The 15,236-nt window shown below is 39.1% G+C and overlaps 1 protein-coding gene across 5 annotated transcripts in view; it reads left to right on the top strand.

The window, feature by feature from the left end:
* Positions 1 to 15,236, top strand: part of PLEKHM3 (pleckstrin homology domain containing M3) — a 259,523-nt gene that overhangs the window by 91,746 nt on the left and 152,541 nt on the right. For all 5 annotated transcript variants that reach the window (XR_005218718.1, XM_037848979.1, XM_037848976.1 and 2 more), the window contains exon 3: positions 611 to 1,546. Coding sequence is in view for 4 of the 5 variants with exons in the window: in XM_037848979.1 (XP_037704907.1) it covers positions 611 to 1,546 (936 nt within the window). In the remaining variant the exon portion in view is untranslated. The remainder of the gene's footprint in view (positions 1 to 610; positions 1,547 to 15,236) is intronic.

The following is a 15,236-nucleotide window of genomic DNA, read 5'->3' as shown; positions in this document are numbered from 1 at the left end:
ATGAACTGGTCTTGAGCTCAGAGCTAGTAGGGGTGTCTGGGAAACAGTTCAGTTGACTGAAGCATAAAGTTTGTAAAAGGAGTCAGAAGAGACTAGGCAGTTAAGCATGGACCGAATTGCCCAGTATCATATAAACTGTGTACAAGAGCTTGTGAGCAGGACATGTCCTTTCCATTGACCCTTCCTGGCTTTACCAACCAAGGAAAGGTAAGAGTAATAACAAGGAGTTAGGTAACATGGCAGGAGGAACATTCTCTCTCATGCATTTGGTGCTTGTAGAATGTTACCTAGAAAACAAAGTACCCTGGCAAAGTGTATTGGTTCTTGGACACACATGGCATAGCCAGTCATGATCATTCCAGTATTTCTGTTTTCCACACACACCTCTGCATATCACATTGATGTTGTTTCCCCTGTACTGATTCTGGCACTGTTAATGCCACCCTTTTCAGTTTTTTAGACTCGAGATTTTCCCCAGTTACATCTTGCCAATTAGGTACCATCTTGGTACCTCTTCTGTGTTTAGTTTGAACCAAAAGGATATTCTATTTGGTTTCTTGCATATGCCTTTTCATAATTAATTAATACTTTGTCTCTTTCCTCCCACCAGAACACAAGCAGACATTTCCAAACATTCTGAAGAAGGGTTACGTGGAGATTAGGAGGAACCATGACAGTTACTGGCAAAGTTGTTATGCAGAACTTTCACCCTACAACTTATACTTCTATAGTCTCAACAGCAGTGCAAATCAAAACCTTTATGCCACATACCAACTTTCACACTTCCAGAGCATATCTGTTTTGGGCAACCTTGAGGCCAGAATGGTGGATACCATCTTATATGACAACACTCAGCTACAGCTCAAGGCAGAGTCACCGTGGGAGGCTTTGGACTGGGGCCAGAAGCTTTGGGAAGTTGTGCATGCTGCCGTGCCTGGTTACGTGGGATGGCAGGAAAAGCTGGCAAACTCACCAGGCCTTGGTCATAATGCTGACTGTACACGGAATCATTGTTTACAGAAGAAATCCAGTGGGCTGCTGCCATCGTCCCCTGCCTCGGATAGCCCCAAACAGTACCAAAACATCCTCAAATCAGGGACGCTTTACAGGCTAACTGTCCAAAACAACTGGAAGGCATTTACGTTTGTGCTGAGTAGAGCCTGCCTTATGGCTTTTCAGCCTGGCAAACTAGACGAGGATCCCCTCTTGAGCTACAATGTGGACATGTGTCTGGCTGTCCAAATAGACAACCTGGATGACTGTGACTCTTGCTTTCAGGTCATTTTCCCCCAAGATGTTCTCCGCCTCCGTGCTGAGACCCGACAGAGGGCTCAGGAATGGATGGAGGCTCTGAAAACAGCTGCCAATGCAGCAAGGAGTTCAGAGCAAAACCTGCAAGTGACACTGAGGAACAAATCCAAGGATCATATGGGTGGGCATGAACTCAGGAAGAATAAACGTCAGTCTGTGACTACCAGCTTCCTGAGCATTCTGACGACTTTGTCTCTGGAACGAGGACTTACTGCTCAGAGTTTCAAATGTGCAGGTATGAAGCAAATTTTTACTCCAAAACTCATTAAAGAATAACCCTGAATTCCACAAATAGAATTCACTTTAAAAATCCCCTTGGTAAGCCAGTAATAGTTACCTCCTGTTTATAAAGCATCGGCCCTCCAAGGACCCTGCCATATTAAAACGAATCCACCCTCATACTATTTTATTCAACTTGATAGAAGCAGGTATGATATACCCCATTGAATCAAAATGACTTGGCTGAAGCATAAGCAGACTAGAATATGGAATTCCAAACTCTGCTGTAATTTCATTCCTTCTGACTTCCTGAATAAAAGTCATTGTGATTATGGAAGTCACAAATTGTCCCATAAGAGGCATTCAGTGCCGAAGTGGACTGCTAACACTTCTCAGGCACGGGAAATGTTTATAGTCAGTAACTGTCATTGATCACAACCTTGTCAGATCCTATTGAGATACAATCTAGAAAGTCATCTTTGACAGAATATGTTGAGGTGGCTAAAAGCAAGGTAGATGATGATTCAGCAGATGACCTTTGAGTCACGATGGGCCTGTGCCTCATCAAGTGGAAGCCTGGAACTTCTGGAACTGCTATGTAAGGGTGAGGCACAAGCAGAGCTTGAGACCTTAGTCTGTTATTTCTGAAAACCCTATTACTGCTTTTCTCCTTCCCTTGCCATTTCCTCCCACTTTCACAAAAACAGTAAAATCAGAAGGAAAAACCCACTAAACCAAATCTATACATCTATTCAAATTATTTCCCTTTCACTAAACTCCACAATTTGTAACAATAAATTTGCCATGGAGGTAGCCTTAATTGGAAGTCTGATTTGAAAGATTTTAATTTGGGTCTATCAGATTTAAGGATGTTGTTTAAAAATGAATAAGAAGCTCACCACCAGCCAAGACCAAATTCTAAATTTTGTTTTTGCTTCTACATTGAAAGGCCAAATAACCTTTTCATCTATAGTGGTGATGCAATGAAAACCCATAACTTGAATGTAGGTTAGTTATGTTGATGGCCTTTTCCATTGAAAAACAACTGACTTAAAGGGGAGATTAAGCATATTACCCCTGCTGTGTGGAGGAACCTCAGTGTGACTATAAAGCCAGAAACTTGCATGATGGGGTTTGAGTGACCAGAAACACTGAGCCAGTCAAGAAGCCTTGCTAGAGTATATACATATATCTGCAGTCATGAAAGACCTTGTGTTAAGTGAGCCAGCTACTTTTGGAAAACGGTTTTGAAATAAGAAGTCACTGGTTTTTTACAGTTTTTTAGAAATTATTTCAGTGTCTTATACAAGTATATATATTATATTTCAAAGTTCAGGCATTCAACAATAAGTTACTGTTAACTGTGTGGACATTCTGGAATTACAGTACAGTTCCGTGGCTTTAGATTGCCTATAGGGTCAACAAATCTGTTGTGTTATTGGCATAAGAGGTACTAGCCCAGGTACTAGCCCAGGTTAGTTCTCAAGCTGAATCAAAAAACTTTCTGGGGAGCTAGAGAAGAAAAGCTGCATGTTTTACACAAGGATTGTCACCCAGTTGTCACCTGTTTGCTTGGTGATGGAGTGTGCTATGCCCCCATTCTGTACTGTATTGGTAGCATCCCTTAGCTCTCTGAGGAAGGAGAAATGAGAAATGTTACATGGACAGAGTCATGTAGCAGGCCCACCACATCCAGCAGTTGGAGAAATGAAAACAAGAAAAAGACAAAGAAAGGGGACTAGAAGAGGCAGAGAGAAGGAAACTAAGTAGAAAGGTAGGAAGAGGATAAGGATTATATAATGGGTGGCCATAGACCTTTCTGGCAGCTGTTTTAGGTTCCATGTGATAGGATGCCCCTCTCTGCTCTCTAAAGTTGGTGCTCACTAAATTCGGCTGGTTGGAGGACAGGTTGGGGAGGGGTGGTTGAAGGGAACCCAGGGGGCAGGAGTAATGTGGTCTAAAATGCATTTGCTCAACCTTACCTCCATGCTTTGGTTTGGAGTTCTGATGGAGGACATGTAGATTTTTAATTTGGGGCGGAAAGATATCAACCCTAATTTGGAATATGTGGCATATTCCAAAACAGTATAATTTTATTTCATTTAAATGGCCCCCCTTTCCACTGGAAAGTGTTATATTCAGTTGCTTTGCGATTACGTGGTTCGCCAGGTTGCTTTTCATTTTCCTTAATACCTGTGCATGGAATACTGATTTCCTCTCTCAGGTAGGAATACTTCATCTCCTGTAGGGGGCAGAGTCTCAAAAGAAAAAGGCAAAAAACTTGTTAGGCAAACTTCTGAATGTTTTTTAAATTACTTGGGAGGCAGTTCGTTGTATTAAAGATTATTATAGCAGTTGGAACTTCAAACATTGATCTATGTTTCTCACAAATACAGTTAATCCAAACCAGCTGCTTCATCATTTCATACCTAGGTCTCCTAACTTTGCATCCTCATAAACATACATTCAGTGAAAAAGCTTGTTTCATAGCACTCTTACCTTCCAAAAATGCCAAAAGACCAGTAAATTGTTTTTGGTTAAGTTTTGGCTTTACCTATTATTTTAAGGAGAAGCTAATTCATAGTATTTAGTGGTTTTAGTATGTATGCCTCTTTAGACTCTAAGTTTTTATGTCCACTTAGTCCCTCCCCCTTTAAATACTTTAGATGAATAAACTTTGAAAAGTAGAAGGTTACACTGAGTAGTTCTTTATTATGATGTCATTCAGTTACTATTCAGGGGAGCCACAAATGTTTGCTTTTAAATCTAAAAAATAGTATAATCGGCCTTATTTCTCTTAATTCTTTCTGAAGGTGAAGGATTTTCTATATTCTTCTTTGAAACTTAAATAGCTCCTGCAGAGAAAATGGACCATGACCATCCAAAAATGCCTGAGGTTATGGTTTTGAAAATATATGCTTATACATAACTATATTCCTTAACATATGCTTAAACTTTTTATAGTTGTATTTGATGATGTGTGGTTTGTTCATGGCTCCCTCTCCAGCTCCATGGCTCCTTTGGACTCAGGAAGCCCAGGCCAAGTGGTCTTGCTGTTATTGGAACCCACCATGGTCATTCCTGCCTCCAAGGCCTTTACATTTGCTCTTCCTACTTCCTGAAAATATGCCTTTCTAAATTAAATTCTTCTATTCATTCTACAGTTTATTGTATGTCAAGTTTCCAGCATCTGACTATGTGCTGGAAACTCAGGTACACCAAGATGAGTCAGTGGTTTAGGAAAGCAGGTGTGATCCCTGCCCTCATAAAACTTACAGTCTACTATGTTAAGCAGATTAGTCAAATAATTGCATAAATGAATGTAAAATGGCACCTTTGACAAGAGCTGCAATAGTGAGACACGCATATCAGGGTAGAGAACCATCAGAGGTAGAACTATGTGAAATTGCTCACGGTCACTTTTGACACTGAAAAAGTCAATTTCATAAGGTTGAACTTGATGTTTGACCACAAAGGCAAGGAAGGTTCTTGAACAGAGGAGCACACAGTGAGAGTGGTATTTGGAACAATTAGTTTGGTGGTACTTTAGTACAGCTTTTCAGGAATACATCTATAGCGGTAAAATGTGGTATGCTGCTTTAGTGAAATTACTGGTTGTGATTCAAACTATGTTTGACAATGGAGTGTCTGTGGTGGTAAAATACTAAGGTTGAAACAAATGATTGTGTGAAGCTTATTAAAATATTTATAAAGTATGTACCTGTAAGCAGTTCTAAATTATGTTATTCACAAAGTGCTGTATAAATTAGGTGATAAGGCAGCAGCCCTGTTTTCATAAGGAATTAGACATGTGTACATACCTATTCATACTCAATCGATACATGGGTTTCTTGGCACTAGTACACACAGATGTTTTTCCTGTAATTTCCCACCAATCATGAAACCTAGCAATTGGGTGCAATAACAAAAGGGCCCAGGGACTTGTTAATAGGTGCGACAAGAGATGCAAAGCTCAGGTTTAAAGTGTTGCCTTGTGTTACTGTTTTGTAATCTGTGGGTGAAATTGAATGCCTGACTGTGGGACAATGCCCCTGTTTCTGAACTGAAGTTGAAAATGTTAACGAAAGAGACCGCAAGAAAAACAGTGAGCTGGAGGGCGGTGGGGGGGTGGGGATCCCCTACACCATTTTCACACTAGCAGATTTTACGGTTTTACTCCTTTGGCTGCTGTTTAACCTTTTGGGACTGCTGTTGATAATTACATGTCTCTGGCATTAAGAGCTTTTTGCTTTCCTTTTTTCCCCCTCCAGCCTTTGGGAGGGGTAAACCCAAGGGGAGGAAAAGTTTTGCTGTGAATTCTTCAGCCATTTAGTGCAAATTCCTGTAATTACCGGCATTGTGTCCTCTCTGAATGGCACATAATACAGCAGAAGCCATTCCTAATTGAGACCTTACAGGAGGTACAAATCCTCTCTTTGTTCAGCCTGACAAATTAGTGCCAGAAAGTGGCAGGGTCTGAGTGGGAATTAAAGGCAAGAAACACAAAGATGGAACTTAAGGCTACAGTAATAACCCTCTCTTGTCCTGAAGGAAAAAAGTAATGACCAATGAAAAATGAAGTTTTTTTTGTGTGTGTTATAAATTCCCTTGACATGACAGCACCTCAGGGCCGCTCTATTTATTTAGCAAAAGTGATTAAATAGTAATACAACAGGACTGCCCACTGTTTCACTGGGTGCCCCCACCTCATAGACCCCTGCTGCCTTGGCTAATTGATTGACAATGAACCTTTGAAAAAGAAGTATGTTGGGAGGACCTGGGGGTGGGGGGAAGTGCATTCCCCCCCTCCCTTTGTGTATCTGAGTTTGTGTGTATGTGTGTTATTTCATTTTTGTTTGAATGGCACTCTAGTTTTTCTTTGCATCCCAAACCCTTCTTTCACCCTCTTTTCCCCCTTGCCTTTTTTCCCCCAAACCTTTTCAGCGGTTGCTCCCAGCTGACACTCACAATCAGGTAGAGAAGAATTAGAATTGCAGTGCATCATTTTTGACAAGTTTATCTTTGGAGTGAACTTCCCTCCTGTTCCCCAACTCCGTTTAAGGTAGAACAGCAGTGTGAGAAAAGGAGAAGGGGCTGGCTATTGGTAGTTTAAGATCTGAAACGATGGGTTTCTTAGTTTTTCATTTGTGAGAGCAGATATCTAAAACTAGTCTTTACACTAAGATTTTATCTTAAATTCCTTGCATAATTTAAAGAAAAATGTGTGCTAATAACACAAATAACATTTACATGGGGCAGGGATTTGTGGAGTAAGAATTAAAAAGTTGAGATTTTTAGTCTGCCCTCAGTTCCTGAGAAGTCAAGATTGATTATTTGAGGATAAAATCTGGCTGCTTGTGGTGTAACTTATTACCCCAAGGATGCTCTAACTTATAGGAAGATGACCAAGGGCTTCTGGTAGGTAATTAATAGCTCCTTGTTGTATGTTCAAATAGCAAAACTGAAGCTAAATCCCTAATTTAACTCTGTTACAGCTGCAAAAACAAATCATTTCAAGCCCCTATGAAAGCAAAATATATTAAATAAACAGTATTGACCTTGTTAATACCACATGGCATTTCATGTGATAAATGAGGGCGTCTTTCTGGCAGAGGCCTGTTTTATGACATCGTTTAGACATAAAGAATACCTTTACTCTAGCAATTCAAGCATCCCTGATAGAAAGTATGCAGTGGTTAATTATTCATTAAATAGCTGCCAGGCTGGAAGTAAGCAATAGTTCTGTGTTGGGCAGAGTTAGTTACTCATTGACCTCAGGGTAAATCATGCAGAATACCCAATTGTAAAAAAAAAAGAGAAACTGAATTTGGGAGCTGATTATGCATGTGCATTCTGGTAAAGAAAGATCTGTAGGTTTCTAAGTACCAAGAAGATCAGTTGTGTATGATACATTTGAAGACTTAAAAAAAAAAAAGTTCTAGGATAGCCAAAATCTGTTTTGCTTCCCCTATAAACAATTAGGGGATCCTTCAGTAGCCAAAGTGCCAGCTCTTCTAAGGAAATGAGATGGAAACAAAAAGAAATGGACTTTCCTTGATCTCTCCAATTCTTATTTTTACTACTATTTTCAAATCTGTCTTCTATTTGCTAGGAATAGTAATAAATTGAAGATTTAGTTGAGTTAGGGAATAAGCAAATAACCAATTGGAGGGAGAAGAGACAATGAAGAAAAACGTAGATATGCTCTCCAAAGCATGTAAACAAGTTGGATAAATAAGAATTGTTTTAGTCCATTGTTGGCTTTTCATATTGTATTGTCATTTTGTTACTGAGTGTATTGGATTATCTCATATCCCAGAGGAGATATCCCTAGCTTTTTTGTGTGTGCTGAAGGGCTAAGTTTTATTTCCCCAACTATGAATCTGACTAAAAGACTTGTAATAGTAAAATCCCTAATTGGGGTTTGAAGTGGAGGGTTCATTTCTATAAGCATTTATTAAACCCTTCTTGTATGCCACACACTCTACCAGGCATCTTGGGATGTACAAATAGGAGTGAGGAGCAGGAGAATTGGACTTGATGATGAGAAGTCAAACCATCATGGCTACTGGCTTGGAGACTGACCCTGTCTCTGTCCATGTCAGGGAATCCCTGTTCTAGAAAATTTAAAAGCCAAAGAGCTCAAGTGGTTTTTCCTCCCCACTCTAAACTTTATACTTGTATTTCCCACGGAATTAAACTCAGAGAAAATCTCTTTGGCTTTTTTTACTGTCTGTCAAAAATATAACATGAATTTTTGTATGTCTCATTTCATAGTCGGTGCTATGGGAAATACAAGGGAAGTGTAAGATATGGCCTGTAACCCCAAGGACTTTATATTCTGGTTGAGGACATAAAACATGCACAAAGGAAAACAGGGGCACCTGTGTGATAGGTAAGAGTGGTTTACAAACCAGAAAAACTAAAGCAAATGTGAGTAAGAGAATTAAAAGAAATGACAGTATTAAGAGAATACCAATGATTTGCATAATTTGTTTACTGGGTCTAAAAAAATGACAGGTCTGCAAACCACAATACTAGAAGTACTTATAACAATGATTGTGGAATCTGTGACAGTAATCTTGAGAAATAAATGGAGAACAAGATGGGGCCAGAAAAGTTTAGAAAGCTAAACTTTCTCATTTTCAAGAAGGGAGAAAACAGGATTTCAGAAATTGCATTTCACAGTGTTGATCATTGCCAACCTTTTAGATGAGATTGTTGTTTGTATGGTTCCTGAGCATTTAAAAAATGAAATTGTGATCACCGTGAGCCACCATGAGTAACTTAAAACAAATCATGCCCATATTACTTCCATTTTCTTATTAGATAGGATTACTAGACAATTAGTTCACGCCTATGCTATATAGCACTTAGGTTTCAAAAAAGCATTTGGCAAAACCCTCAAGGCAAAGAATTTTGGATTATCAGAGATTATACTTACATTGTTTTGTAAATGGTTGGCAGCTTTACCCAAGGAGCGTTGACTAATGGATCCCTCTTAGCCTGAAGGTTGCCAGTAAAGGTACATGATGATAATGAGAAGTGGCATAATTTAGTAATTAAGAGCAAGGACTCTGGAGTCAGACTGCCTGGATTTCTAGATCTGCTACTCACTAGCTCTGTGGCTTTGGGTAAAACCTCTGTGCATCCATTTTCTTATCTGTAAAATGGTTAAAAGAATCACGTCTTTTTCATAAAGGCTGTAGTGAGAATAAAATGAGTTAAAAGAGTTAGGAACAGTGCCCAGAACATAACAAGTGCTATATAAGTATTAGCTATTATTATTTGCCCAGATAGGACAATAATTGTCCAGATAAAGATATGGTAGGCATACATAGGAAGTTTGCAGTTATCACAAAACTAGGCTGGACAACTAATATGTTGAATGACAGAATCAAGATTCTGAAAAGCAAGCTAGTGGAATGGACAAAACAAACAAGGTGAAATCTAATATGGATAAATATATCATCCTATTTTTAGATTTAGAAAATTAACCACATACATAGGAAGTAGAGGAAACTTGACCTAAGAGCAAGTCATATGGACATACAAATGAGACAGCCAGGAGTTTTAATTACTTGTTTTAGGAAACCAGCATTTGTGCTGCTGTGGCTATATCAAAAACATTCCCAAAACAGATCCAGAAAGAATAGATAATATCCTCATTGTGTTCTGCCCTGGCCAGACCACACCTGGAAAATTCAGTTCTGGATACTGCTCTTTAAGAACAAACTGAATAACATTTATTGATGTGTGATAAGATGGTGAAAAGAAAAAACCATGCCATGCAAGTGTAACCTTGAATGAGGAGGATGCCAGTGTTATCTCTGCATATTTGAAGTCTGACATTTAGAAGCAAAAATGGCTTCTGTGTATGATTCCACTGGGCCAGGGTAACAATTCACCAGTGTAGATAGGATTTCTTTTATGTAAGAAGACTCGATGGCCATGGGTAAAAATGAGTAGTGTCAAGAGCCTTGGCCAATGAGGCAGGAATTTTGGAATTTTGACCTCAAGGAAAATCACTCAGCTTGTCTGAGCTATAATTTTTTCATCTATAAGATGGAGAGGTTTATGCATTCAGCCCTTCTGCAAATGTTTATTGAAACCCTACTAAGTGCTAAGTACTGTGCTTGATGCGTAGTGAACAAGATGCTGTGAACATGACAGTCCCATTATGTGTCTCATGGAACTCGAAGATCTTTGAGGTTCCCTCCAGCTCTTTCTACTCTGGGATATTTTAGAGGAAACGGCTTTGCTCTATATGGTCCCTTTTATCTCTCATTCTATGATTCTTTGAAGGTCTATAGAAGATGAGAGAAAATGAGATTATTGTGTCTTCAGTTTAATCATCATTTAATAAGTAGTGCTTTTTTCTTTTGAGGAAGACAGTGTAAAGCAGTAGAAATATTACTTGACTAAGAAGATAAGAGACAGGAATCTTCTTCCTGGTTCTGATGTCTATCATTGGATAAATATTTTACTTTTTACCCTTTTTTGGCAGTCTAAGTTTCAAGGTCCTGCTCCAGGAAATTATTTTAAGTAAAAAGAAATGTAGAAGAAAAAAATGAAAACACACTGAAATAGTAATGGGAGTTTAAAAGGAGACTGTTTTATAATTGAGATTTTAAACTATTCCACATCTTAAAATTTAGAGAAAGCTGATCACTTTATATAAGTTGGTAGTTTGATTTAATAGGATATAAATTTGCTTTTTTGATTTATTCCTGGTGTTCGCATCATAGAAGTCACGTGTTGGTCTTTGATATATTTCAGAAGAATAAAATCATTTTGAATTTCAGAAGATAAGGATCTTTTGATAGACCTTCCTGAACTTCATAGGCCATAGCTGTGCTGCCTTTTTTTTTTTTTTTTTTTTAAACCTGTTCATTTCTCCCAGTCTTTGTTGCTACACTTTGGTCTGGAAAGTTCTTGTCCCTTTTTGTAGTTCCCTTTTTGGTTAACATTGTTCTCATTTCCGGTTAAACTTCTAAAGAAAGTGTTGAAGTACCATTGGGCTTCACATTGGATAAAAAGTTTTTGTTTACTGACCTTTTATTGGGCAAGAAATTGGTCTCAGTGTGGTTTTAAAATAGACTGGGCTAGGTCAAGATTCTCCTTAATTTCTAGCTAAATTCCTTGACAAACTAAGCTTTTCCTGGGCTCCTAAGGGCTACTAAAAAGCTACTTGAGAGGTTTTTTAAAATTCATTATATTGCCTAAAGACACAAACATACTTAGGTGAAAAACTTGCCAGTTTTAAATACATCTCCAGTGAGCAAATCCAGTAATATAGTAATACCAATTTATTTCTAGCATTAATTGATTCATCAAATCATTCACCCATTCAACAAACATGGGCCACATATAGTCCCAGAAGTTGAAGTGGGGCTAAACTAAAAGTCGGTTTTAACAGCAGAATATAACTGTATGTAGGTTTTTAGATCTTGCAATATATTAACATAGAAAATGTTTTAATTAAATCACAATAAAAATAAAGAGCATGAACCTCTTCCCCTATTTCAGATGAAAAACTGAGCCCTCCTATTAAGCACTGAGTTCTGAGATTGAGGGTGATGGCCAGTGTTTGAACCTGTTAGTTACGGTTCTGTTTTATATTTTTTGAAGACTTCTGGGTGTGAAAATTTTTTTTATACTTTCTTTCACACACACACACACCCCACCCCAACCCTGCCACCCACCCATAGAATTGAAGATTCTACTTACTCCTATGGACCCCTGTCTTGGGCCTGTGACTTTGTGTCTCACTTTTTTCAGAGTGCCACCCCAGCACCAGTGCCTCTCAAAGTATGGTGAGAGGGCCAGTTGCCTCAGAATTTTGAGGGTGAGGGCAGAACAGCCCTACCCTTCCCCAGACCTGTTGAAATAAGAATCTGAGACTGGCTCTTGGAGATTTTTAACAAACTTTCCAGTTGATTTGGATGCATACAAAGTTTGAGGAAGCACCAGCCTAGCCCATTGTGTTCTTAATGAATGCATCAAGCCATTATTCAGTTTTGCTGAAACATCTTCAGGTTTCCAAGTCTTTCTTACATTTTGGAAACTGAAATAGAGATTCTAATAAGATTCTATCCAGTGTTAAGTATAAAGGAAGTTAGTACAAAGGAGTTAGTTCAAGTCCTTTGTTTAGATCCCCCTTTTTTTATACATCCTAATGTTATGCCTAGTTTGCATTTTATCCTTGATAAGCATATTTAGAAATTGAATTTTGAGATAGCCCCCAGCCTCTTCATTTTCTTTGCTACCAGCCAGGTCATCTTTCATCCAAACAACCACAATGGTCTCCTAACCATTTTTCCTATTTCTATTCAAACTGTTCCCAAATCTTGTCTCACTGCAGCAAGCTTGATTTTATTAAAATTTATATTGACCCTGGGATAGTTCCTTCTTTATAATCCTTCAATGGCTTCCTACTGCTTTTGGCATAAAAACCCGGGTTTTTACTATGGTTCTGCATGATTTGATCCCTGCCCACCTTCTCAGCTTCAACTCTTACCCCCAACACACTAAGTTACATCCACACTGACTTCACTCTGTTCCTCAAATGCACCATCTTCTTCCCCACCTCAGAACCTTTGCATAGGCAGATGTCTAGAATATTGCCATCCCAACTCAGCTCCTGACTTAGGTTAATATTTCTTTGTTACTGTCTCAAGAACATCTCCAACCAACTCCTCAGACTGGCTTAGGACCTAGTTAGGTCCCTCCAATAATGCTGGTGTAGTACCTCTACTGTAGCACTTGTAAATTATGTCATCATTTGTGTTATTGTTTATTTAATGTCTGTTTGCCCCACCTATCTGCAAACACCATAATGGCAAGGCTGTGTTGCTCTTTTTCTTGCTTTCTTCCTCACTCTGCATCTGGCACACAATAGGTGAAACTAAATATTTTTGAGTGATCATCCTCTGTTCCCCCCATTGAGTTTCCTACTCTTACCATCTTTTCTAGCTTCTTTCTAGGTTAAAGTCATCTGTAGATACAATTAGCATATTCCCTGCTCAATCATCTAGGTTTTTAAAAAATATTTTTTGATGATGGACCCAAAACTTACCCTTTGGCAACTATTTATGATTCTGCAGATTTCTAGGATCTTTTTTTTTTTTTTAAGTTTTTGATGATAGGACTTTTCAGAAGCCTTTAACATGTGGTATGAGAATGTGGCATTTCCAAACTTACTTGACCATAATACCCTCTTTTTTCTGGACTAGGATTCCTCAAACACAGGATGTGACTCCCTGCTCTGGGCATTGTGACTGTCAGAGTTTCTCTCCTTTGCACAGGGCATTGAATGGGCCATTTTCAAAACAAAAATGGAACTGAATGAAAGGAAGTGATATATGTGATTGCCTCTTGGAGAAAGAGGAAGCCTGAGCCCACTCACCCTGACTCCCCATTTCCAGTCAGCCACTGGGGTGCAGCTTTCAGCACTGACTGCACCCACCTGGGGAGGGGCAACATCTGGTGATATCTTCTTGGATCCTCTCAGGACCAAACAGCTTCAGAAGCAGAAGAGAAACCAGCTAGCTGCAGCCCACCCTGGCTGCAGCCCTCCCAGAGTCCCAACCGACGGTGGTGGGATGGGCACACCCAGTGACTTTTTGATTCCCATTCTCTAACCAAGAAACCACTCTCAAGTCTTGGTTTAAAATAGAGAGCACTTTTCCCCCAATGGATATTATAAAAGTGCCCAAAAAGATTAATTTTATTTATTACCTTTAATTGAAAAAATGTATTGCTGGCTGCACATTCCTTCTAAAAGAAAACTAGGATTCTAAAACCAAAGATTTGTGAACTTATATGTCAATTTCTAAAAGACTGAAAATCACTATTCTAAGTAGGTACATGCCCATATGCCAAGGATTGTGCCTTACTCATAGTTTTTCAGTAAAGTAAGTAAATAATATGGGGCTGCACCAAAGCCTTGCTGAAAATCACTTTCCCTCAGGTTTACAGGCCTGTACCACTGACACAAGACTGACTTGGTTTGAAAGGCCTGGTCTCTTTCTCCATCTTCACCAATAAAGATGTTCTTCTCAAGCCCCAAATTTTTAGAGAGCAGACAAAGTAATAGACTCACGTGATTTGGTGACTGGGAGGCATCCAGACTCAGTGGGATAAGTAATAAATTAGAAGCACAAGAGCTCACTCTTCTGTTTATAGCCCTGCCACTGATTTATTATACAGCCCCAAGCCAGTCTTTTCACAGTCTTGTGGGTCAGTGTCTCCAACATTATAACTTAAGGGAGAATTAAACTGCCTTGACTGACCAATTCAAATGTTGTAAAATATTGGCTGAACCAAAAGTGCTATATCTGAATTCAGTAAAATATGTATCACTGCATTTTCCCCATAAAATATGGGGTAGATTCCTCAAGTGATCTTGGGATAAAGAGAAGTTTTATTGTGATCTAACAATGAGTGAGAACCCTGAAGGAAAATTATGTTTCTTATCCATTGTTAGACTGAGGAATTTCAACTGATTAAAAGGTGTCTGGTAGTAATGAGTGTTTCCTCGCAACCCCTTGAGCCTAATTTTCCTGTGTGATCCTCATTTTTCAATAATTTTCACCCTCTGACGTGTGTTCTGGTTACCCGATCACCTACCCCTTTCCTCTCCCTGCCCATTATTAGATGCTGTGTCTCTGAGCATCATCCTTATAGGAGTTTTAGAGGGTTAATAAACAATGTCTCTTCTTTCTCTTCTTTCTCCACCCAGGGAATCAAAATATCCCTTTTATTGCTAATAGATTCACATTTATTATTATAACAAGACCCCTGAATTAGATAGGCTTACCCTCCCAGTCAGAGCTGGAGATCTTAAGACCATGCCCTTTTACACAGCAGACAGAAAACGTACTCCCTGCAGGCCAGGAGGAGCAATCCAGCATCCTCCTAAACTCATCAGTCAGATACCTCCCTTCTCCATCTGAGGAGGGTTCCATAAAGGTATGGAGAGAGAACTCCAAGTACTCTTCTAGAGAACGTCTTTCAAATGGAAACAATGAGGACCAGAGAATAGGAGTTTCCCACTTGCAGGTGTTTTTTGTGTCTTGCCTCCCAAGTCTAATTAACCTGATACAAGCAGCCCATCTGCAAATGCTAAACATATAATTAAGAGATTAGCTTTGGAGGTGGTCACAAACATTTATTTTTAGGGAGACAGGAAAGCTTGAAAGAAG

Source organism: Choloepus didactylus, chromosome 9 (assembly GCF_015220235.1).
Source record: "Choloepus didactylus isolate mChoDid1 chromosome 9, mChoDid1.pri, whole genome shotgun sequence".
Lineage (NCBI taxonomy): Eukaryota > Metazoa > Chordata > Mammalia > Pilosa > Megalonychidae > Choloepus > Choloepus didactylus.
This window is presented reverse-complemented; position numbering and strand designations above follow the sequence as displayed.